Raw genomic sequence first — 26,024 nt, 5'->3', positions numbered from 1 at the left:
ACCGAAAGCTGGTACTTTGAAAAGATCAATAAAATCGATAAGCCTCTAAACAGAATTTCCTCTAAACAAGATAAAAAGACACAAACTACTGATATCAGGAATGAAAGTAGAGACATTACTGTAGATCATAAAGACATAACTAAAAGGACAAAGCAGTTAGTTTTTTACCAGTATGAATTCTTTATTCTTCTAAGGCCTCTGCCTTGAGTAAATCCTTCCTATACTGCTTACAGTGCTACATCTGGGCTTTCTGTAAGGGGTTATAATAAGTAGGTTTGGGGGCATCATGCCTTCATAACCTTCCTCCAGGTTGACATCAGCTCATTCATCTTTAGACGTGATCATTTTAAAGCATATTTTGTTGAGGTGGCCAGTTTGGCTCACTGTTGAGGCACTACAGTCTGGCGAGGTTGGCGAAGCACTCAGTGCTGGGCAGCCGCCATTACTATACCTCAGCACCTCCTTGAGGGATTCAGTTGCTGCTTCCGGCTGGTCACATCATGCTACCTTCCTCTTATGTGTGCTTTTCTGTCCCGTGCTTTGGCAGATGATAACAGGCTTTCATATCTCAATCTCACCTAACCACCACCCCTCCCAACCTGCCACCTGGGTCATTCTGCCCCCTAGTAGTGTCTTCTGGGGTTGATGTCCTCTGGTGTTGTGAAGTTTAAAAACTGAGTGGCCTTATCCATGTAGCTAACCTTCTTCTCTACTTTTAAGGACTTGAAAGGTTACCAAAGATCTGAGGGAGTGCTTCTTGTCTCTCTGGTGGGTTGTATCATTTTTTTTTTCCTTCCCTACACCCTCAGCAATCAGAGATCCCTGGGGCTCAGGGGATCCCTAGTGGAGGGTCAATACCAGATTTTTTTTCCCCTTGAGAGTCCTAGGCACTTTACAAGTGATTGCAGTGGGAGATAAGGTGAGGGGTAGCTTTTATGGACATTTTGCTTTCCTGAAATTCACTCAACAAAGATGTAGTGAGCATAAACCTAGGTATCAAGTGCTATTCATCATGTTACATTGCTGATTATGCTGAAATGGTTTCTCCGAGTCAGTCCTTTCATGGTTGAGAGTCAGCTGAGTTGAGCAACTCCTGGCTTTTTAGGTAAGTCTGGCAGGTGCCCTCTTGGTTTTGTCAGTCAAACCCTACCAGCTTTACTCCTTTATGGTAACTCACCAGCTCTATAGGCACTTGGGTTTGTGACTCTAGACTTAGAGAAGCTGGTAGCCGGCAGATAGTTCTCTGGAGGCAGAAAGCAAGGGGATAATCACGCTGCCCTTTGTTTTGAAACCTGGTTTTTCAGCTTAGCTGAATGACAGCTGACAATATATCCCTAACTTTTCTAAGTCTCAGGTTTCTCATCTGCAAAGGCCACCTCATAGGATTAATGTAACGATCAAATCAACATGAACTTATCATGGAGTTTGGAATGCAGTAACTCATCTATGAATTGATATTAGCTATTTTCATTGATATCTTCAACTTTATTATTAATGTACTTGAGACAGGAGGGTTGCAGGGGACTAGATGTATATCATCTATCATCTATCTTATATAACAATTTACATATATGTTTTTCCCCAAGGTCAGAGATTATTTTATTCCCTTAGTAATTCTTCAAAATATTTTATGCCCCCTTCCCTTGCCCCCAAATTTATTCCTTTTACATATCCTTAATCCTATTGCTTTGAGGGCTATTTTTCTCTCATTCTGTCCTCAATATTGATTATCTTTTCATGTATAATTCTTTTATTTCAGTTTCTGTGTTTAACCATCACACCGGCTATTCAAGCCCATTTTTTTTCTAGACTTTATGAATACAGACACCTAAAAAATCATAAAATTTGAAAATACTAGTTGTGTTGTAGTTATGTAGGGGAAAACCTTTAATATGAGGACTTTTATACTTTTAAATAGAATTTTATGATTATGTCCTACTTTCTTTGCTATAATATCCTCAGTGTTTCTTATAGAACACACAGTAATAATATCTTACGGGAACATCCCCTCATGCTGTTTTCTTTTTCTTTTAAAGAAATAAGGGGGGAAAAGTGGCTTAACTCCTTTTTTCTCCTCTAGAAACAGTTAAGTTGTGCTTTCATTTTTCTAATAATTTGTTAGAAATTTACTTTATAAACCTTATAACTGCTATAAACCTAAAATATTCTTGTTATGTTGTTAGATCAAACCAAAGCACTAAAAGCAAACCTACCATCTAATTCCAGATTTTATGTAAATTAGTATATGTTTTCAGGATAAAGAAAATACACCTCAAATACTTTGGTGTAATTCAATTCAAAGTCTCATCCCTGAAAGAAAGATGAATCTGAGAATCTAGCCATACTTGCAAATGTGTGCCAGTGTTTATTTAGAATCCCTTCTATTTTATTAGAAAGAGGAACAGTAATTTCACCAGCAGGAAAGAATACAATGCAAGTAAGTGTGATGCTCCTTTGTTGTTCACGGCAGACACCTTGGATCCAAGGTAAGAATCCAAATGAGAAATAATAAACCTCCATTCCCTGGCGATTCATTTATTAAGTCCTGCTCCACTAGATGAAGGCTCCCACTGGGAGGAAGAGTTGCTGTTCCTCCTTGCTGGCTTTGCGTTTCTTTCAGTGCTCGAAAGAACTTTGTACGGGGCAGCTTTGCTCTGCTGTGTCAGGCGGCGGGACAGGAGTTGATGCTCACAGCGCCGCTGACCAGGGCTGCTTTGCTGAAGCTCACGGGGCGCCCATCAATCACGAAGTGACGGATGCAGCCTGTGAAGGGTCTGCCAGGGGCCAAGCGTGGTGTCAGTAGAGACTCTGGAAAAGGGAAGAAATGAAAACAAAGATTGCAGGTGAGCCCTTCCAAGTCCAAATGTTACACTGGCAAAAATATGCACAACGCTCACATCATCAAAATGATTTACATGTCAAAATGGAATGTAGTGATAATTTACTCATTTTCTCAGGAACTTTATCTGCTTCCGAAGTAATGTGACCATGTGGTAACTTTAAAGTTTTCCATGTGTCCCATGATCAAAGTTCTGAGCGGATTTCAGCTATCTTCCAGGGCTGAAATTTCCCACTTACATATAAAATTTCAGTAGTAAATTTTCAGGAGCTACCTATGCTGATGCTTTTTAGAGTTAACTTTGCCTGGTTCTCACTCATTTTGGGTGATTTACTGAGAAAAGGGGAAGGGATTTTAGCTTCTACACTATTTTTAGACTTGGTTAATGTTTCTGTTTAATTTGTATCATTACCCTTCACCCTTAAGCCTCCACACTTTTGCCAAGCTCATGAAATATAATGAGAAAATAATGAATTCACATAAGCTAAATTCTAATTTTTCTAAGCTCAGGATTTAAGAACTATAAATAGAAGGTGCTTGGGTGGCTCAGAGGGGTTAAGCCTCTACTTTCAGCTCAGGACATGGTCTCAGGGTCCTGGGATTGAACCTCACATCGGGCTCTCTGCTCAGCAAGGAGCCTGCTTCCCCCCTCTGCCGCCTACCTCTCTGCCTACTTGTGATCTCTCTCTCCCCGTGTCAAATAAATAAGTAAAATCTTAAGAAAAGATCTATGAATAGGATAATGATAACTGGTCTAGTCTTTTCATGGGCAGGGGTGTCCTGTAGTATGCCAGGGGAACTTTCTCCCCTTATCTTAGGGATCTAGAAGAAACCTTATGCTTATTCATTGTACAAATACAATTAAACGTGTTGGATGATAGAAGCGATATAATTTAAAGCAGTTTAGAGAGCTTAGAAATATCATGGAATTAAAATCCACTTAGTCAAAGCTTATTATTATGTACAAACAGCTATGTGAGCAGTAGCAGATAAAAGATGGAAAACACTAAGAAATCACTAACTCAGGAAGGAACATAAAACAGGACAGCAAATTAAATATTATCGAGCAGCTGTAATAAGTTTTCTAAGCAGCGTAGATGAAGACTATGCAGAAGCTTGTACTGAAAATAAATCGTGGAAATCGCATTTCGTATTTAGAATGATAATTATGAAGTTTTAGATTTGGAAGGGGCTGAGAGATCACTTCCCTTTGTCTCTAGATTAGACTATATATATTCTTCAAGCTGCTCAGTGTACTTCATCGTCAGAATAAAAATGGGTGAACAGGAAAGAGTATAAGGGGCAGAAACATCTATTTCTTCTGCTCATTTTGGAAACTAGTTTTAGAACATGGATTTTGATTCTGTTCAAGCTTACCATCCTGTGGTTCACGGGGAACGTCATCTAGAGGAAATAATTCATATAGAAATTATGGTCTTCATAATTCACCACACAATTTATTATAGGTACTGACAATAAAGTGTCCCGGAACCCTAAGTAACTGATTAATAAAATCAACAGATGATTTTTTTTAAAGATTTTTTTTAAAAATTTATTTATTTGACAGAGAGATCACAAGTAGATAGAGAGGTAGGCAGAGAGAGAGAGAGAGAGAGGGAAGCAGGCTCCCTGCTGAGCAGAGAGCCCGATGCGGGACTTGATCCCAGGACCCCGAGATCATGACCTGAGCCAAAGGCAGCGGCTTAACCCACTGAGCCACCCAGGCACCCTCAACAGATGATTTTAAGAGCAAACATTCCTCAGGTCGAAAGCTTGACTATATACAGAATAATGCAAGGTTTTCAGTAGAGGAATGATCAGATCTGTGTGTATGTGTGAACTACATTATCTTAAATTATTTTTTGATTTCTAATTTTGATTTTTAAATTACACAGCAAAATTGACTTTTGCAAAGGGAATATAGTTCATTAAATGCATTCAGTTTTTATTGATAGAAATAGTATCAGGATAGTATCATGAGGGTCCTATGTGATATAAGAGACCTGATTGAGACTCTGAGGGAATTCAGTGAGGCTTATTTATGACTAATTTCCTTTAGTTATTCTTTTTCATGCCTCAGTTTCTGATGTAATTTTAGTGGAATTAATGTCGAACAGCTCAAAATGATGTAATTAATGACATCCAGCTTACATTATAATTGCTTTTGTTCTAGGCTCACCGGCATGGTTCCTAGATGGAATTGAAAGCTGTAATGGTGCAGTGGTTAGCTCCCCCAGCCCACTAGTTCCTGTGGGCTGGCTCATTAGCACAATTTGCTGTTCATTATATGTCTCAGGCAGGCTAAACTCGGCTTAAGGGACACCTTGCCCACTTAGTCTGTGGCGCTTAGCAACTCTTCTAGTGGGAGATGATGGCAGTGTGTAATGCTGGGACAAGACTCTGAAAACAAACAAAAATTGGAGACAAATGTTTGCTTGAATGACATAGTGCTTTGGTGCAAAGTAAAGAAGAAAGACGTTTACATTCCATGAAGGAGGGCCATGCTTAGTTTGTCCCTCTCTCAGAGCCTAGCACAGTATGCAATAGACCATAAATTGATGAGGTCACGTTACCGGGCAGCAAGGAGTGGACTATCTAACTTCCACGAAATCCTGTGGTAAGTGTCACAAGAGGGCTAGGAAAACGTAGCACATTCTAGGGAGAGAGGGACATGTGTGGGTCAGTAGAGGTCTGAGCTGTGTCCTAGAGATCAGTAAACAGTTAAACTGGGAGATGAGTGGGAGAAGCTGTTCCTCAAAAAGGTATACCAGGGGAGGAAATCAAGAAGATTTTCTCAGCAATTGAGGCTCCACATGTGATTTAAAGGCCTGGAGCAAGGAGGGCATCAAACATTCAGAGAACTGTAAGTCCCAGAAAGTATGGGGAGACCCCAGAGGCAGGGGTGAGGAAGGCCCAGAAGATCTAGGACCTTGCTGAATTTGATCTTGTAAGTCCTGGGGAACCTGTGGAATACTTTAAATCATGTTGTGCTTTCCAGGAAGAAAGCAATGTACAGAAATATAAGAACTGAGGTGGCTCATCTCCCCCACTGCCTGCAGAAAGTGCAGTGGTGGCCTTCACCAGAATCCCTCTCAGAACTGAGGCCAGGAGTGGGGGGAGAGGACTGGGGGATGGAGATGGGTGCGGACAGTCGAAGTAAAGAAGAGGATGGTCTCAAGTATTTCATCAGGGAGTTACTGTTATTGTCAATACTAGTATTTGAAAGATTCATGTTAAGAGGAATGCTCAGTTCCTACGATTTTGTGAGTACCCAAGGTCAGGTGTTTCATTTGAAAGATTCATGTTAAGAGGAATGCTCAACTCCTATGATTTTGTTGAGTACCCAAGGTCAGGTGCTTCATTTGATCTGTTCTTTCTCTCTCTCTCTTTCTTCTTACTCTGTTTATTAATTTATTGCTTGCATTTACATGGCTCAGTTTAAAATAATCTAGTTAGAACACAAGGAAAAATCATGCAAGGTTTTTCCTTAAAATCACCATCAAATTCTGGATGTAAAAGCTTGGTTTTCTCCTCCTTATCTCTCTCTCTATAGATTTAACATTCCATTTTTCCAAGTTAGTGAAATGTGTGCAACAAATGCTTTCAACATAGGTCATGGTTCCTGCTCCAGAGGGTTAAAACAATTGTGGGGGGTCCATAAGAGTCCTTCTGTCACCACCCTGGATTACACACCATTCTTGGCAGATGACAGCAGGAATGTTACTGATGACGTTTGCAGGATGGCAGCTGGGAACCTCTCTTGGGGATTGTCACTACATCGGAACAAAACAACTTACGGTCTGCAGCTGTTTTCACAATTCAGACTAATCCTGGACAGGGAGAACTGTGGATTCTCTTCTTTCTTAGTAAGGAAGGGGAGTACTTATCAGCAAACTTTTAGTCCTCCATGATTCTCAGATCTGAGAGCAGGGTTAGCAACTGAGTTTTCTTTGTGTTAGAGAAAAAAATAGAGTGTGTGTATTCACTATGTGAACGTGAGGACATATAAAAGGAAAAGAGAAAAAAATAAGCATATTTGGCAAAGGGAGAGTAGTATCTACCAGGGAGGAGGCTGAAGTGTAGTGATGTGTTACTTTGTTTTGATCCTTGGATAAGGATCAGTATACTTTTTTCCTAGGAAAGGACGTTGTATATAAAATCCTTTGAGTTATTAGGTGAATTATGAAAACACACGGCTCCATTCTTAGTACTATAATAATAATTATAGGAACTTAACTGTTTTTTGGAATTGGAATTATGTCCCTTTTAAAGAACTCTTACCTGGAACTCCTCCAACGAATACAGGCTCCCTGTGATCTACTGGTTTCGGATTCAGGGGTCCAACCACATGGTTCACTTCAGAGTCTACATCCAACTGAACCACATTGGAATCTCTAATAACTGAAATACCAGGAAAAGACTAGTCATAAATGAACTGGAGTGATGAATTTTCACATGAAAGAGACTAATTTATAACAGCGATGGCTTTTATTTATTCCAGAACAAACCTCGCACTTTCTTCTGTATCATTGAAAATGTCAATGTCTAGTCAAGCAATCCTTATAATATTTTCCTTTGGAAGGGAGAATGTTTAGGATACTCTATTTTTTTTCTTCATAAATTATGCATTATTAAGAAAGCCCCCAAAGACAATTTTCAAATCACATGTGGATTCGATATATACAGTAATATTTATTCTCTTTTCTTGGCCACTTGTAGACTGTCGTCCATCCCCTATTTTATCATGTGAGTTAGAGTCTGAGTTCTCCCGAGCCATCATTCCACACTTGGGATGTGGACTCACTTTATAAAAGGAGCCCAGGATACTCGTTTTTCTCACCTGTAATTCTGTGCCATCTGCCATCACAGAGACTCTGCTTGGGTGTCACTGAGGTGGAAAAGTCCCTGATGCCATTGTTGACTTTCACTATGACCTGCAAAAGACAGGATACGTTATATAGTTTCATTTTTCCTCATAGAGATAAAACTAGATTTCTGAAATTCACCCCAGAGGAGCAATGCTTTAACATCTGCAAACGATTAGCTTTGCAATGTGAACGCAAGGGGTCACTCTTTGGTAGGCTATAGACAGTAAATGGTTCCTAGGGGAGAGGACAGAATAGTAACAGGAGAAAAGCTGGGGGAGAGGAACAACAAGATAATAAAAGGCTTTCCTCTAATTTTTGCAGATTGAATGTGTTCTACAAAGCTGGTTACGGTAGCGGTGGAGGGTGCGGACTGTGCAGCCAGACTGCCTGGGTTCCCATCCCAGGGCCCCATCACCTCACTGCCTGTTTTCTCACTTGTGACACCTACGTGGGGTCACAGGGCCGCTGGGGGGCTAATGGAGCTCATCCATAATTAGAATAGTACTTGACACACAGTAAGCATGATATCGTTATATAGTTTGAGTACCAGAACTCAAATAAAAAATCAGTTAGGGACAAGAGTGAAAATATGCTGTTTTCTCCTTAATATTTAGTTGAACACTTTCATGACTATTCCTTAGTCATAATTTTTCAGGATGAAAGTGCTGCTTAATTATAATATTTTTTTATTTCTAGCAATTGTAAGTAATATATATGTGTATATGCACATATATACATATACACACATATATGCACGCACATATATACACCTGGTATGCAAATATATTATAGACAGGAAGACTGATGCTTTAGTGTTTATTCATTCTGATAGCTGGATATGTTTGCTGCTTTCTTTTGTTGTAAAAATGTTTTCTCCCAATTCTTTTATTAAAACCTTTTAATTCCATTGGTAGTGATTTTTTTTAGCTTTGCCACATTTTCATGGCCCTTTGCTCTAATCAAATCAATTCCCAGCATATGAATGTGAATCTAAGTACTGCCTGCATTTAAATTTCATGTGGAGCTTCCCCATGATTCCCCCCTCTCCACCCCCAGTTAGGACAGACTGATGGACTAATTCTGTGAAATGAAAATGCTTCAGACCTAGAATTGAAGGTCAGAGAAGACAGACTGTTAAAACAGTTTTTAACCCATTACCTGCCCCTTCTTCATGTGAACATTTAGGTACTCTCCGTTGACACTGTGGCCATGAACAAGGGTTCCAGAACTGCTTCTGGGACGGACTTCAAAGGCAATCTCAAACTTCAGTCCAATATTGAAAGACTCATCTGGGAAGAGATATATTAGCTCTTAAGAGCAGCAGCCTGAATTTTGTAATCATGGTGTGATTTTGTAATTATACATTTTTATATCTGCTTTTTGAAAGTTTGACACCTTTTTCAATAGATAAGCAGCAAGTGGCATTTCCTGTGTCAAGCACGCTGCGGAAAGCTCTGAGCGGGCCTGAGAAAACTAGTATGCCACTCCGGTCGTGGGCCGTGGCATGGGGACAGCATGGGGAAAAGGCGCCATGGCGTCTCTTCTCAGGGGAAGAGAAACTGATTCCAACCAGCAGGACCATTTAATCTTTCACAAGCGAGGAGGAGAAAAGAGCAGCCTGGGCACAGGAAATATTACGAACACGAGTGCAGAGGTCAGGACATTTGGAGAGCACCGTGGAGGCCAGTGTCCCCTGCCAGGGTAAATCGAGTCCAGGAGAGTGAGGAAGGCCACAGGGGAAGGGCACTTGCGCTCAAGTATGGAAGGTAGACTTTATTTTGCAGTCACTGAGCAAGGGAGGTGTATTTTAAGATAAGCCTTATTTTCCAATAAGACCCGTATTTTAAAATAAGTCTTAATAATAAAGATCACTGGTGCCAGCGCTGCTGAGCATTTCAGAGGAAAGAAAAAGTGAGGGCAGCAGAAGCGGTCAGGAGCTGCTATTGCCGTGATGTGAGAAAATGAATTCTTATTAAGGAGAGCGGTGCTCACTCCAGGAGACGTGGTGTAAACCTGGGCATCTTAATAATATTCACTTGACATGTCTCCTTATAAATCACTTTTTAATGTTTCCTGCTATTAGTTAATGGTAAGGGAGAGCGTAAATTGTGCAGGTTGCTATGCATTTCAAGCTGTCCGAGCCTTTGAGTTCTTATCACTGAAATCCAATGAAAGGCTGAGAAATATGAGAGTTGGTGCTTCATTGTGGATCAAGGAGGAGAAAGGAAAGTACAATCACGAGCAAGACAGGGAGAGGAGAGATGACCTCTGGTTTTCTCTTGGACGTGGGGGCAGTTTAGGAAGCTACACGTGGCTGCATTGTCACGTCTTTATTCAGGGAATGTTCGGGGTACCGATCCCAGTGACCTCCTCGTACCTAATATTTGCTCTGTAGAGTATTTGTTGGAATGGCTTGGGTGGCGATTGTTTATAGACTGATAGGACTTTATGTACTTATTTTTAGAACTACGATGTTCCATTACTTGGCATAGGGGCTCCCATGCCAGAGGCATACAATAAAAATGTGGTTGATTGAATGCGAGAATAATAGCTATGGAGAATACAAATCCAGAAATAAAATTTCTGAAGGATGGAGTTGCAGAGCAAAGGGAGGAAGTGGGACTTGCTTTAGTAGGGACAATGGGTCACGCTAAGAGGGGGGCAGCGAAAGACAAGAGCCACCCTGCTCTGATTAGAGCCGCCCTGACACAGATTAGAGCACAGAGCAGCACAGGAAATCCTAAAAGGGTCAAGATGGGCTACATCAGAGATGTGGCAGCTGTGGAGAAGTTCTGGTCAGGAAAGCGAACAGGGACAGGGGAGCCTGTCTCGCTGGGTGTGGCAGGAGGCAACAAAGGGGATCCTGGTGGAAAGAAGCCGTTTCCTAGGGCTGAGTGACTTTGGTATTCTGAAGTGTTTTTGTTGTTTTTTTTAAAAAGATTTTATTTATTTATTCCACAGAGAGAGATCACAAGTAGGCAGAGAGGCAGGTGGAGAGAGAGGAGGAAGCAGGCTCCCTGCTGAGCAGAGACACCCCCCCGCCCCCCGCAATGCGGGGCACGATCCCAGGACCCTGAGATCATGGCCCCAACCCACTGAGCCACCCAGACGCCCCGGTATTCTGAAGTTTTAACCCTGAGCCAAATTTCCCCATCCAGGACAGAAGTATTTCGTGATTCATGTTTTGTGCAGAAGTCACTGTTACCTAGAACTACGTATCCTCCTTCTGTTGAAAAGTAGGTCCCTGTTTCCATAGGACCTTCAAAACAAGGGGTCACGCTGAATGTCTGAGAAGCAGAGGCGATGGAGGCCCCGTTGAGCTGAAGGTTGCCGAGGCAGCCACTGAAACTGTAGACTGAATTGATCTGAGGGAAGAAGACATTTCTTAAAAGTCATTTTCTTAACATGCGCAGGTGTGCACCAAAGGGAAACAGAATGAAGGGATTCACGTCCCGAGAGAAACGAAGCAGCCCCCTGTCTTATTTATCTTAGCTGCCTGAAGGGTCAGTCATTTTCCAGGTAGTTGCTTCTTTAATGATGAGTTCTTTGAAGTTGGGATTTTGTATTTGATAATGTCAGCCTGCAGTCATTACCAAGAACATTTCTACATACACTGTGACACGTAAGTTGCAGCTATGGTTTTGAAATTAAATGTTAGAACTATCCTCCTTTGTTTTCCTTCAAGAATGACGATGACAGGTGGCCCCAAATCAGCTAATGCTGATGAGGGCTAGCAAAGTTCTTAATTGTTAAATCTACCATGGTTAACTAAACAGCAGAAAGCTTGCATTTCTGGCTGCATTACCTGATCTTGTGGTCGAGAATTTATCATACCTCAGGACATGAAACTTGGGCCCCTTTGGACAACTGATTTCACACTGTTTTGGAAACCTTTCTTTTAAAGGAGTTGTCATGAAATTGGGGCTACTTGCCTAAAATCTCAACATAATATGAGCCCCCCCTTTTTCCTTTATCTACATATATTAGTGAATCTTAGAAATGCATCTATATTTTCGTGCTGAAGTCAAATCTATATGTTAAGAAAGATACATTCCCTTTATTGATAAATATTTTTGTAAAGATGCAATATTATTAACTTTTCAAGTACAGAAATTACATGCTTTTTACTATAACCGCCTCTTTTCCCCCACCCCTCTGCCCAGGGATAACCATACTTCCTTGCCCATTTACAAGTGTGTGTGTGTGTGTGTGTGTGTGTGTGTAGGAAACAAAAATGAAATCATAGTCTACAGAATGGCCCCAAAGTTTTTTGTCACTCAATGCTACATAATGGAATGACATTCTTTACTTCTTTTTTTTTTTTTTGTATTTTTTACACTAATAGCATGTGTACTTGCTGAACAAATAAGCATCTCCTTGAGACATAACTTCTCATGATAGTTTAAACCTCTGAAATTGTTTCATCTCACCTCTCCGTCAGAGTCAAAAGACCACTCTTGACTTTGTAATGCCAGAGGGCAGACAGACATGCCCAAGGACAAAACTCCCTTTGGTAGCCCAGATCCAGTGAAACTACAGTTCTCTTCTCGCTAGTCTGCTGGTGGTAAAATGAGGTCCTGGATTAAATAATCTGTCGGCTCTAAAAGTCAGGGCTTGTCCTGGTCATGTCTGGCTTACCTGGACATTTTTCACAGCCCTTCCAGGAGCCACGCCTCCCAAATAAATAGGACCCTTGATGTTCCAGGCAGCTCTTGTAGGAGGAAGACTCTCTTCTAGGACTCGAAGGCCATCAATGATCAGTCGGCCACTGCTCTTTTCCCGAACAAATATCACCTGGGTGGAGGGAAGGACAATAACACATGTCAAGTGCATCCCAAGCTTTGGCAGAAGGCTCTGTTGACTCTTCTCCATTGGGGTTTGCTATTGGGGTACTGTGGGAGATCTGCAGAAGTTCTTTCAAAAGCCGACCCTTTCTCTGAAGGTCAAGAGTTTGTTTTTTCCTTTAAAGCTTGATTTAAAGCTATAGGCTTAATTTCTGAATTCAGCTTATATGTATTTAGCAGGCTTCTCAGTGAAACTCTTCACAGCTGGTCAGCTCATTTGGTTTCTTCCTCTCGTAAATTTATGGTGATTAATACATCTTACATTTCTTACTCTTTCCTTTATGTAACACTGATTTGTTTCAATATTTAAAGAGTCTCCCTGTGGTATCCTAGCATCCTAACAGATTTTCTCTTCACTTTGTATCTTCCATGGCTTAGCCTATAAAAGACACTCAGCATTTGCTATTGAAATTTAGAAACTTACAGGCAGTGGGAAAACAAGTGAAAAATCATTAGAAATTAAACTTCAGGTGATGTTTGCTATTGGTCCTTTGGTGAAAATAATTACACTAAAAATTACATGCAACCTGTATCTCTTTTTAAATAATATGCTTCAAGATTTTTATAAGGAATTTAAAAAATTTCTCAAAATTGAACTCTGAGCATACGGCAACAGAATTTTAAAATGGGTGTTTCTAGAAAGACCAATAGTGGGCATTAATGTCAGTCCATTTGATAATGGTGACTATTTGCTGGTAATAATATTCTCTGCCTTCAACTCACATCATGCCACAATCCATCATTGTATTTCTCTTGGCTTCTAATCTTCAGTTTCTTGTGGCCAACATTAAACATGAAAACCAAGCGGCCATGGGCTAAGAATAGAGTCATGAAGTCATTCTCTTCTTGATCTGAGACATAGAAAATCATCCCATGGGAGGAACGAGTCTTTAGACGAATGGAGAACTGAGATCTGGTAAATGAAAAGAGAAAGCTTACTATCCGTAAAATGAGACTGGAGGGGATCTCTAGTTTCCAACAGCAACACAGCGTAAGGAAGAATGAGTAGCCATTCTATCGAATCCCAAGCAGCATTACTTCTAATTACGTCTTAACATTATTCATGAATATTGGGAAAGCATGACTAACTCAAAAATGTACATCTTTCCCTACTTATTTATACAGCAGGGCTGCATTCCACATTTAAGGAAGCATTGTTTCATGTAAGGATCATAATGCATCTTGCTTTGAAAATATGGTCGCATTTGGTTTGTTCATGTGGACAAAATACTAGTCTGTAATTAATGTGCATATAGAAGTTTGCCTAGAAACAATACGATCTGTGTGCTATCTAAAATACAAGATCGATTTGTCTTTCCCAAGAAAAATTAATCAGTAGATATCACAGGCCAAAAACAGCCACCAGAAGGTGTAGGAATTAAACAAAACCTTCTAGACTTTTAGCTCTAGCCCATATAGACAAGATACATTAGGGTAATTTCTAGTTTAACTCTAAATTCTTCCCAATGAATACAAAATACTGATACTGCCTATTAGACAAATAGCAAATTAGAAGGCATTAGAGGTTACTTATTGAATGCACCGCCTCTATGGACATTTGAAAGAGATATAAGACTTACATAAGAATATTTGTGTGCTGACACTCTAAAAAGAGATCCTCAAGAGTGCTAAGTAACCTAGAGATTTGCAGAATACTGGGAAGAGGTGCTGGGCTTTACAGACAGCTTGAGGGCTAGCTGAGATACAAGTGGTTTTTGTGTCTTTGGTGTCTTTCCTTATTAACCTTCCAGCGGTTCAGAGGCACCCCCATTTTCAATCTGAAAGCAATTTATATGGGGGAAGGAAGGTAATATCAAGGTTAGATGATGAGTCATTGAAAATGTGCCACATGTTCCTTTCTTTGATTGCCTTTCCTTTTTGATAAAAATGCTACAAACTCCTAGAAGAATCCTGAGTTATGCATCTTACTTTTGGGAAGAAAGTCTCAGAGAATGTTCATTTATTGGAAAGTAAGAATCATGTACTACTTAGCATTTATTTTGATGACAAGATAATAGGATTAAGTGCCACAGAAAGGAAAGATCACAGGAAAAAGACGGCATGTGGCAAGTAAGTATGAAGTCCAGCCACGGCATAAAGTTTCTGGAAGGATAGTGTGTTACTTTACTTTTCACCAAAATCTCCTTTTAAGTGTTCAAACTCTTGGCGGCTGTTGGCCGTCCCTCCATACTGATAGGCGTGCTCTATTGCTCTAGGACTGTTGGAAAGGTGACAGTGAGAATCCCTTGGAACATTCCCCTCCGGGAACTTCAGGCCAGCAGGATCCCCTGAAGGTGCATCTTTACTCTTCTCTCCCTGTAAGAATAGGAAGTAAGTCATATTGAGGGATGACTCTGATGTACTAGTAGCAAAAGTTCATTTGTGATTTCTTTATCATTAATAAAAATAAAATAACGATGAAAGTATATATTATTTGTGCATTTTCCATTCATGAAATATTAGGCCCCTCTCTTTCCTTGAGGAGATGACGTTAGGTGCTGCAGCGTTAAGAACAACAAATGACAACACAGTATGTCAAATCCAAAATTCTAGTCTGTGATAATAGAGCAGAGCCCACCCAAAGCCCCAGAGATAACTGCTCTATCATTTAAATTAAATGCACATCTTAGCCAATGGGGAAAAATGGAAATATTGACAATAAAATAACCCTGGGGAATCAGTCAATAAAACCCTCATATTATAGACAACATTTTTTTAACACACAAATTATTATTTATACAGGCGGTTACCAACATCCTTAGTAACACCTTCAAAATATTTAAGAATATTTTTGGTGGTAAGTAGTAAACGTTCAGGTGGCAAGATATAGAACAATTACCTTGTGCTCCTAAAATTACACTGCTGATTTTAAAATTTAGAGCTGTGAGACTATAGGCTAATATTTCATAGTTATCTAGTCTTAATTTTGGGGGCAAGATTAAAGTTATTGCAAATAAACCTGGTCATCCCGTCGTTTATTCATGTGTCCAAGCAGTGTTTATTGAATACCTCCGAGGTAGAAATGACGTGGAAGGAAAGGAGTATTTGTGCGTGCCCCCCGCAGGCACCGTGTGGTGGGGAAGAGAAGGGTGAGTGAGAAACGGTTTCCTTTTTTAAAGGAACTGAAAACTGATTTGGAAAAACAGGCAGTTAAACAGCAAACCGGAAGACAGGCCGTTGCCAGATAGAAAGGACCTTTGATGACTTGCTGGAGGATGGTTTTTTTTTTTTTTTTTAATTTATTTATTTATTTTTATTTGCTTATTTACAGCATAACAGTGTTCATTGTTTTGGCATCACACCCAGTGCTCCATGCAGTACGTGCCCTCCCTATTACCCACCACCTGGTTCCTCAACCTCCCCCCCCCGCGCCCCCCCCCCCCCCCCCCCCCGCCGCCCCTTGGAGGATGGGGTTTTGTTTTTCCGGAGGGTGGGGGTGAGAGATTGTTGAGGAGTTGGGGACGTCCCCAACCCTGGTGGCTCCTCCTCCTCCTCAGTCAGTGCCTCCACTTCGCTATGGGAAAAGGGCAAGGGCGAATCAACGGCAGGGGGCAGCAAAGGGGGGGCTACCGGACTACAAGGTCTCCATGACCAGCCCTGCCTTTCTCTGCTTCCACGTGGGAATCCACAGAGGAGGACTTGTCTCTTGTCTGCTGCAGAAAGGAATAGATGATGGGATATTTATATGTGGCAACCAAACACTCTAAATTCTCTGTGGGTATATGCTCTGAATCATAATAATGATAATAAGAAGACAGGTTTTAATTTAATTACATCCAACCATGTAACACAGAGACTCGGTTTACTATCCTAGAATAGCTGTGTATGTGGATTTTGAACCTCACTAGACTTTGACTCTATCAGTGTAATTTTTTTCTCTGAGGGTTTTTTTTTTTAAGATTTTATTTATTTATTTGAGAGAGAGAGAGAGAGCATGAAAGACACAGCAGGAGAAGGGGTGAGGAGTAGAGAGAGAAGCAGACTCCCCGCTGAGCAGGGAGCCCAACATCGAGCTTGATTGCAGGACCGTAGGATCATGACCTGAGCCGAAGGCAGGTGCTTAACTGACTGAGTCACCCAGGTGCTCTCTGAGGGTCTGTTTTAATGCAGTAAGATTCTTTTGTGTCACGCAACAGTGAAACTAGTTCAGCTACTTAAGCAAAAGAGGGCAGTGCGTTATAAGGATATGGGAGTATCTTACACAATCCAAGGGGAGGAAATACAGTATCAGGGGCAAGATAGCACGCTATCTGGTACACAAGACAGTACCCTACCAGGGGCAAGAATCCGGAATGGCAAAGCTAGGAAGATTCCAGGAATTCCTTTTCCAAATGTTTCTGGTATCTTGGCTTTGTTTTTCTCAGCCGGCTTTCATTTTTCTTTCTCTTCAGGACAGCTCTCTGCCTTTTAAATTTCTACAAAGCAGCTTTCTATGTGCATGATTAACATAGAGCTCTTAGGCTTACATGTTTTCCATTCAGTGACCAGCCTAGGCTAGTGTCTCTGGGTTCTAAGTTTATAAGGAAGGGGATCTGGTAGCCCAGCTTAGTTCAAATGATCTACCCCAATCCAAACATCTGTATCCAGGTAGATGAAGTCACATACCTAAAATACTGGGCTTGCCCTGTGTGTAGGGAATCAATTCTCAGAAAAGCGAGTGGTTGGCTGGATACGTTAGAATGATGCCTCTTAAAATATATAAAATCTTCATTATCACACGAAATACCACATGAGAAACTATGTCCCCAATTAAATTTAAAAACAAAAATTATAAGAAATTTCCATGCTGGAACACAGGTGGTAAGACAGGTATTCTTATGTACTCCTGGGGAAATAGAAATCAGTGTTCTTCTTTGGAAAGTAATTTTCCCTGACCCAGTAAGTCTACCTCTAAGAATATTTTGTAAAGATATATTCAGGAGTGTAATCAAAGACTAATACACAGTGATCATCACCCATAAAGGGAGAAAACTGGAAAGCACTGAAAGTCTATTAGTGGTTAAATAAATTAAAATATACACATAAGATGCAATATGAGGACATTACTGTGAAAACAAATTATTATAGCCCAATTGCTATGAATCGGCCTTGATAAAAATTTAAAATAGCAGCCACATATTTTTCTGGATAGGTACTTAAGAAGCTATTGATACAAGGGTAAATACGAGAGAAGATTAGCAAATATTTGACATTCTAATTACCAAGAAATAGAAGGGAAATCTATAGTCATCCTGTATCTGTTATTATGAAGTTGAGTTTCTAAGGCTTTTTACAAGAAAGGCTAAGAGGTTTCCTATAATACTGAAAAGTGTATGTTAATAGTTCCAAGGTCTGTTGATTGCAAACTTGAGAGTATGAATATTTGTTAGGAGACTGCACTTGATAGATTCAAATAGAAAACTGTATTCATTTAAAGAGGTAAAGTGCGCGCAGTAGGCTGATCTTCCTCATCGGCCCATGATATTAACCTGCTGTGTCTGATCCACTGGGCTGCGCTCAAGTCCCAGCTGAAAAATTCCAGAATAAACCTTTTAGCATCAATATGAGAAGGGGACGGTGAGATCTCATCAGAATTTCATAGTCTCCTCTGAAAAATCCTTTAAATTATCCTCTAGTGAAAGCCTTCATAAAAGTCGTATGAAATTATCTTTCTGCCATGTGAAATTCAGGAGAGGATCCTGAAAAATTACTAATTTTAAGTTGTACGTAAATAAAATTACCCTATTAACATTGGCAAATCGTGTGTGAACAAAGGAGGAGTTGCAAGGGGGTTTTCAAAAGTGGTCCCCGTAAGCTGAAATACATAGGGAAGCGATCAAGATGTAACGGCCAGTGAAAAACTGTCAGAAGGGAGAAGCTGGTGGGGATGCTTTCCTTTTGCTGGTGGTTCAGAAGCCAGCCATGGAGGAAAATTAGTTCTTTAAAAGATGCTCAGCCACTTTAGCATTCAAGGAAATGCAAATCAAAATCACAATGAGATGCCCTATCTGTCCATTAGATGGGCAAATTATAAAAATTTGCTCATATCCAGTTCAGCTGTTGGGAGGGACAATAGGTTTTTCAAATGCTGTTCAAGTATTATCTCAATGTTGACAATGCATATTCCCTTAAGCCAAGCAATTCTACTTTAAGGAATTGATCCTCCAGAAACATTCATAAGCCTCCATAAAGAGATCTAACAGCTCATATTCACTGAATGTTTTTCTCTATGCTGGGCATTGTGCTAGGGCATTTCATGCATCAACTGACTTAATCTTTGTAACAACCCTATGATGCAAATAGCTAAGTATGTATTGAACACCTATTATGTGCATTGTTCTAGGCTTTTAGGACACATCATTGAGCAGATTAAAAAAAGGAGCTCGAATTCTAGAAGAAGAAACAGAGAGTAAATACCAAACACAATAAAAACAGGCTATAATAAAATGTGAAAAGTGCTATGGAAAAAAGAACAACTAGGAAAGGCAAAGGAGATGGGTAGTACTGGGAAAAGTCAGGAGACAGCTGTGGTATTAATTAGGGGGTGAAGGGAGGCCTTACTGAACGCTGGAAAGCTGGGCCAGAAGGAGGAGCTGTTTGCGTAGATGTTTGGCGGGGGACAGTGGTCCAGCAGAAAGAAAGACCTTAGGGCAGGAATGCACGTGACTCATGCTAGTGTGGGCAGAAGAGTGAGTGAGGGAAAGGAGCCTGGATAACATAGAGCGTCTTATGACGTTGTAGGGCCCGGAGCTTTTATTCTGAGTGTAGTGGGGGTGGGGGGCACTTTGAGCAGGGGAGTAACATGATGTGACGTGTGTATAAGCATGTGGTTGTTGTGTGGAGGACAGAGTGTCAGAGAAGCTGGTGGAAGCCAGGAGCCTGGGCAGGAGCCCCTGGCAGGGCCCAGATGGCTTGGACCAGGGTGGGAGGGGCAGCACCCGAGGGACTTGTTAAGGTTGGACCAGGAAGTGGGTGGGGAGATCAGCTGGAAAGAGTGGGAAGGAATTGGAAGCCTCATCTGTAATAAAGAATGCTAATGTACATGCTGGATGTAAATGAATGAGGAAAAAAAACTGTCCTAGGGGATGTAGTTTAAGAACTCAAGATTTTGTTAATGGAGCATTTCTAGTTGATATCACGGATCAGCAGTGCCTGTGAGTGGTTGATATGAAGGTCAGGGAAGGAGCGGAGAACAGGGAGATCAGAAACTTTAAGAATTTCCATGGCTGTGACAGAAGCCCGAGATCGTGACACAGAAGCAAATGGTATTGAGAATTACTATACTAAATAATACACATTATACACACAAATGGTTAAGTAAGGGGCAGTTTTAATCATTGTAATGAGAAGCATTGAGCCATATGGAATAAATCTGATTCAAACTGTTTCTCTGGGAACAAAGATTGATACACCAAAGCTGGGAAACAATGGTATCAGGTACCAGAAGGATCCCACCTTTCGTATGTACATACAGTTGCAAATTGGAGTGAATTTTATACAGCATCAGTGTCTAGAACTGTGTGTGTGGAATGCGAGGATGGTTGAGAATCTGACACAGCATTCTCTTTTACCTTTTTATTCTGGCTTGTTTTAGGCTTTGAGGAATTTTTCTCTTTTTTGTAGAGGAAGTGCAACGGTGAAGACTCAATAGGACACTCAGAAAGGGAAGTGTGGACCTTTTCCACGTATCGCTGGAAGTCTTCCACCTCCACATCTCGATCCAACCTGTGCAGCAGAGGGAGGGAAACCCTTAAAATGTGGTGCAGACTTATAAGATGAAAACTACAGAAGTGAAAGAATTTGGTAATTAAAATCTGTGTGTGTGTGTGTGTGTGTGTGTGTGTGTGTGTGTGTGTGTGTGTGATGGGTCTGCGTCAACCACTCTCTTGATGAGAACCCTTTACATGACCACTTAACAATTCATGGATAACCTTGCCTGGCACCAGCACATTCTGACAGATGGACATCTTTTCCTTCACCACGTTCTGGACGATGGGTACCGCCTCTGTGTTACTCCGTGTGTATTAATTTTCTCCCTTGCTTGCTCTTGTACTGGAGCACTTCCGGTCTTTGTCAAGGACCTCGATTAATGGCTTTGTTTAAAGTGATGCATTAAGAAGACTTTCCTAAACCTCTAACAAGGATTTGGGTATGTTACTCTATGCTACACCATAATAATCAGCATGGATATAATTACATCTAATATTTATAGCTTGCTGTATGCCAGGTGCTTCCTGCACGTTATCTCATTTAATTGTTCTAACAAGGAGGCAGACATCATTATTATCTGCATTTTGGCAGAGAAGAAGTGAAGGCTGACTTAGCCAAGGGCATAAAGGAATTTAAAGGGAAGAAACCTACACAGAAACCTAAGTATGTCAGGTGCTCGAGCACATGCAAGGTTTTAATTACTCTCCTCTGTTGCTTCTCATAAATGTTTATAAATGTTACAGTCCTCAGTTTTAATAATGTAAACATTTTCATTATCGACCTGACTTTTTTATGAATTATGCAGAATTACAAATAATAAAAATATCCTACCTGGTAAAGTAGGCATTACTTATACAGCCAGTGAAATTAGCGTACTGGGGACTGATGGGTGAGCCACCGAAGTAAAACTTCTTTTCACCTGCTTGTGTCTGTTCCGCTTTCCCTTTGGTAGGGTTCTTACTCCCAAGTCTGCTCTTATCTACTATCAGTTCATATCTGCAAAGGAAAAAGTTTCTTTATGCACTACATTGGTACCGTTTTACCTGGAGTTCCATTCTAGGTTGCAGGTTTTCTCATGAAATTAACATAGAACATTCTGGCTAGTGAAAAGATAACAACTTATCAGACTCTTCATGAGGTCTGGGATAAAATAGTTGAATATTTTTATATGCAGAAAAGACTCTCCAAACCCCTAAAAACAAGAAGCTCAGGTGATTTGTTACCAGCATTTTTTGGGGGGTGGTGGTGGAAAAAGCAGAATGTAACTCATGGTGATTATTTAATCACACTTGGGAAGTCTGTTTTCATTGTAAGGCACATCGACTGGTTTTGAGTATAATTGGAAATGGAGCCTATAAAGGCCAATTAATGTCTTTTTTTTTTTTTTTTTGTAATGGGAGGGCTCCACAGAAGTGGGCATAGAAGAGCAGCCGTCTACAATGGAAATGTATTTCTTAATCCAGAAAGCTTTCTTCTTATGAAAAAGAAATTCAGTACTACACATTTGAAAAATAAAGCTAGAGCTTTCAATATATGGTCATAAATATAGAGTTCTCAATTGCTTAATTAAAAATCTAAATGAAACCAATGTTTGCGGATCTCCTTCTACATGCAAAACACTGCCTTCCATTCAGTAAGCGCTATGTGTAGGCACTTCCCTCAAGAAGGTTGGTAGCCTGTGGTTTGACTGGAAAAAACCCTTTATCTTCCTGTTAAGTAATTATATAGTGATTTATTTGGCATCTCTTGGAAATTAATAGCAACTTCTTTTTAAAAGAATGTAAGTTGTTCACCCTACCATTTTTTTTAAAGCACTGGAAAAGCAATAGAATGTTCTATTGTTCATAGTGGTCCTTGAGCAGAATCAAGCCCTACAAATAAAGGCATCTTGTGGGAAGCATATGAAGTCAGGAACCGTACCTTGCAGGTGAGACCGAGGTAATGACAAAGTGGGAGAGCCCATCGTTGTACTGCTTGTCGGCCGACTGCACCTTGATTCCCTTGACATCCATAACCACGGTGCCGTTAGCCAATGAAATGGAGAACACATCTGACTGAAATTCAAACACGTGGTTTTAAGTAGGGAGGCCTGGGATCCAAAAGATGGACACGTGTTCAACGCTCATTTAATGACATTGCTTAAAGAAACGCCTGATGTGTGGAAGGTTTCTTGTAAAATAATTTCTATGAAAACACCAGTGACAACATATTGCTTATACTGGTGTCACGGACAAAATTGGGCATGTTTCAACGGAGAAAGGAGCCTCCTCTCTCCTGAACTGAGGATTTCTAGTGCTTTTGTCGTGCTGAGAGTTGTCCCAGGGTTAGCGCCTTCCCTAACTCGGGCATCGCTATTCTGTCTTTGGTCTCCCTGCTGGGAAAGGCAATACTTCTGTCTCCTTGGAGATGTAGCTAGGTGACCAGGAAAGGGTTAACTTGTCAGTTTGGCTTTTTAAGTGTTTTGAAGTGTTTTACTTTTCATCTATAGAGGTGGAAGACAAATACAAAAAGGACTGAAGTCAACAGTTCTTTTTACTAATTTGCTTATTGATTATTTAAAATATTGGCAAATGGATAATCTTGCTTCTCTTCCCTTAGAGGGGCACTGACCTCTATGGGGGGGAGGGCACAACCCTCAACATAACTACTTTTTTTTTTTTTTTTTTGACAAAAACTGTTATTTAACTAACCATGGTAATCTGAGGCAGGTTTGGTGGTGGAGATCCTACAGAGTGCTTTGGGTAAATTCTCACTGTCGCTACTGATTTAAATTAAATTCAGTATATTAAGGTAATAAGTACAAAAAGTAAGAGCAGCTTTTACATATTCTATTATGACCTGCTCTATCAGTGGATATGTTGATGACCTTTTCAGAGATAAATCAGTTGGGTCTTGGGGTCACCAAACCTCTGGATATCTTATTTTATTTTTGGAATAATGTATCTTTAGAAGGTGAGTTCAAGTGTTCTGTAGCCAGTCCAAGAACAGAAAAGTATGTTCCTATTACTTTACCAAGAAATCACATATGTATTTGTATATATACACAGAGGTTCTTTTTTTTTTTTCAAAGATTTTATTTATTTATTTGTCAGAGAGAGAGAGAGAGAGAACACAAGCAGGCAGAGCAGCAGGCAGAGGCAGAGAGAGAAGCAGGCTCCCCGCTGAGCAAGGGGCCCGATGTGGGACTCGATCCCAGGACCCTGGGATCATGACCTGAGCCGAAGGCAGCGGCTTAACCATCTGAGCCATCCAGGTGTCCCCATACACAGAGGTTCTTAACATTTTTTGTGCTATGCACTCCTTTAGCACAGCGCACGTGATACACATGGGCCCCTTCAAAATAACATTTTAAAATGCATCAAACAAATATCTAGAATAAAAAGGAAACCAATTATATTGAGATACGGTTTCAAAATATTTAATATATCTGTGATATATGTACGTCTTTATTAAGACGCTAAATTATAAAATCTCTCAGCAGATCTAATAACTACTGCAATTTAAAAGTAGCAATGAGCAAAAACGATATTTTGAGTCATCTGTGGCAACTATTATGGGAGATGAAAAATAACTGTGGTTTCTATTAACAATAAAGTAACAGGTTCTGCAAATATTACTGTGGTTTGTTGCTGACATTTGTAACTGAAGAAAATACTAAATTTTAGTTTGAGAAAATAAAATTTTTAAAAAACCTTATTATTTTCTGATCTAGGTCCACAGACACACTGAATTTTCTCCATGAACTCCTGAGGCGTGGGTCTATGAATCCCAGGTTCAGAACTCCTGATATGTGATAGACTTAATTACAAAGTGTCTGAAACGAGGCATTCTGTGTGTGTTCATGTGAGTCCAAATTAATCTGAATTGAAAATCACTTTTAATGTGCTTAAACAGTATTTTCAATAGACAAAACAATTATCACAAAAAATTTCCCATAGGGAAAAAGAAATACTTACTCCTGCAGCATAATAGAATAGTAACCCATTTGGCTGTAACGTTCGGAAATTAAAACCTCCTTCAAAGCCATCGAAGAAAGATATTTTCTGAACTGAAGCAATGAAACTCTGTCCATTGAAATATGCTCTGCGAGATATCTGTGTGGCAAAAATAAATAAATAAATAAATAAATAAATAAATAAATAAAGTGAATGTAGTGTAGTGTTTGTGATAATTATTAAATGCTGAAAATAAATGTCAATTTCTCACACACCAAAGCCCTTGCCTACTGGTTTCTGTATTAATAGTTTATGTTTTAACTTCTGCTTTATACAGGCATTCAGGCATGTTGACTTCTTCTGTGTGCCCCTGGCCGGTGGGGTTTTAGCTTCTCCAGTTCCTCCACCCTGCGTGAGTAAACATGCCCGCACAGCCTCTCTGGGCTTTGGAAGCCCCACCCATTGAAAAGTGAAGCAAACAGACAAGTCCCAGAGGAACCCCCACACGACTTTTTAGCTTAATGTTTCTCCTTTTTGCTGGTGGCAGAAAGGAGGCCAAGGTGTACTTAGGCTCACAGAGAAGCTGAATAAACCTTTTCCAGCTTTTGAGAATGACACATTTTATGTCTATTTGTGTGTGTTGTGTGTGTGTACGTATTTATTTAAAAGATTTTGACTGACTGGTACTTACAAGAGAGTCTTCGGGGCATCCATAACCAACTCCCAGGGTTTCTGTCTGCTCTAACAAATTGAAATCTTTCTTTTGGAACTGGAAACCCTTCATGCATCCTCTAAAGTTGACATCTAGGGGAAGGTGCGCTCTGAGGGTCCTGAAAAAGAAAATTAAGTCTTCACTGATAACATGATGATGATAATGATGATGGTGATGTTACCCTGCATATGTGGGATATGAAATTTGATTTTATTTATAGTCATTTTTAGTGGCTTTGTAACTATTCATATTCTTATGCTTTCTCTCATAAGCATAGAGTAATGTCTAATCTTTGCCTGTAGAACAGCTTTATTCTGCATCAAGCCAGTTTGTTTACTTCTTTATAGTTTTGAAGATCCTTTAACTTACATTAGCTCATTTTATGTTTATAAAAATTCTGTGATATAAAAGGAAAGGCAGGGGTGTCTGGGTGGCTCTGTGGTTCAGTGTCTTCCTTCGGCTGGGGTCAAGATCCCGGAGTCCTGGGACTGAGTCAGTCCCGCATAGAGTTCCCTGCTCAGTGAGGAGCCTGCTTCTCCCTCTCCCACTCCCCCTGCTTGTGTTCCCTCTTGTGCCATGTCTCTCTCTGTCTAATAAAATCTTCTTTTTTTTTTTTTTTAAAGGAAAGGCTATTATTTCCCTTTTACAGATGATTAATAGGTTGAACCACACAGAACTGATGTATTTTGGGTCAAAAACGGTCAATTGTTGGCAACTTCAAAATGAAACTAAGAAACATCAAAATCTTTTTGTTTTTGTTTTTGTTTTTTTTTTTTTAGTGTCACAAGTGGTAAGTTAAGATTTGAACCCAGGTCTTCAGTCTTCCACTAATCCATTCCCAAGTGGATTGGATTAAAGTCATGAACTCATCTTCTTGGCTATTTTTGCAACACACTTATGATCAACTAAGGCTAGAGAAATCTCCTAGTGGAATGTTGAGCTTTTGGAGTAATAAGAACGTAAGAAATCTTTTATCTTGGAGATCAGGGGTGATAATTTGATTGATACTGTAATCCTAGTACCTATCATTATGCCTAGGATATAGGAGGTGCCCAAGAGCATATTATCAAATATTGAATGACTATGAAGTTAGTTTTGATCAAATTATCATGTCTTCAGTGTATTTTAAATGATCAC

The 26,024-nt window shown here is 40.1% G+C and overlaps 1 protein-coding gene across 2 annotated transcripts in view; it reads right to left on the bottom strand.

Annotated features, from left to right (window-relative positions):
- Nucleotides 1–1,133: 1,133 nt before the first annotated feature.
- LAMA4 (laminin subunit alpha 4) overlaps nucleotides 1,134–26,024 on the bottom strand; it is a 151,345-nt gene continuing 126,454 nt past the window's right edge. Inside the window, exons 26-38 of one of the 2 annotated variants that reach the window (XM_046005513.1) lie at nucleotides 24,867–25,005; nucleotides 24,197–24,334; nucleotides 22,161–22,294; nucleotides 21,072–21,236; nucleotides 20,102–20,255; nucleotides 14,680–14,867; nucleotides 13,275–13,464; nucleotides 12,346–12,501; nucleotides 10,913–11,072; nucleotides 8,866–8,996; nucleotides 7,680–7,773; nucleotides 7,121–7,240; nucleotides 1,134–2,808 (exon numbers count right to left, since the gene is read on the bottom strand). In XM_046005513.1, the coding sequence (XP_045861469.1) occupies nucleotides 2,663–2,808; nucleotides 7,121–7,240; nucleotides 7,680–7,773; nucleotides 8,866–8,996; nucleotides 10,913–11,072; nucleotides 12,346–12,501; nucleotides 13,275–13,464; nucleotides 14,680–14,867; nucleotides 20,102–20,255; nucleotides 21,072–21,236; nucleotides 22,161–22,294; nucleotides 24,197–24,334; nucleotides 24,867–25,005 (1,915 nt within the window). In that variant the 3' untranslated portion in view covers nucleotides 1,134–2,662. The remainder of the gene's footprint in view (nucleotides 2,809–7,120; nucleotides 7,241–7,679; nucleotides 7,774–8,865; nucleotides 8,997–10,912; nucleotides 11,073–12,345; nucleotides 12,502–13,274; nucleotides 13,465–14,679; nucleotides 14,868–20,101; nucleotides 20,256–21,071; nucleotides 21,237–22,160; nucleotides 22,295–24,196; nucleotides 24,335–24,866; nucleotides 25,006–26,024) is intronic. The other variant, XM_046005514.1, reaches the window with a different exon arrangement.

This window comes from Meles meles, chromosome 5, assembly GCF_922984935.1.
Source record: "Meles meles chromosome 5, mMelMel3.1 paternal haplotype, whole genome shotgun sequence".
NCBI lineage: Eukaryota > Metazoa > Chordata > Mammalia > Carnivora > Mustelidae > Meles > Meles meles.
The sequence above is the reverse complement of the archived record's forward strand: the minus strand, read 5'-3'. Positions and strand labels throughout refer to the sequence as shown.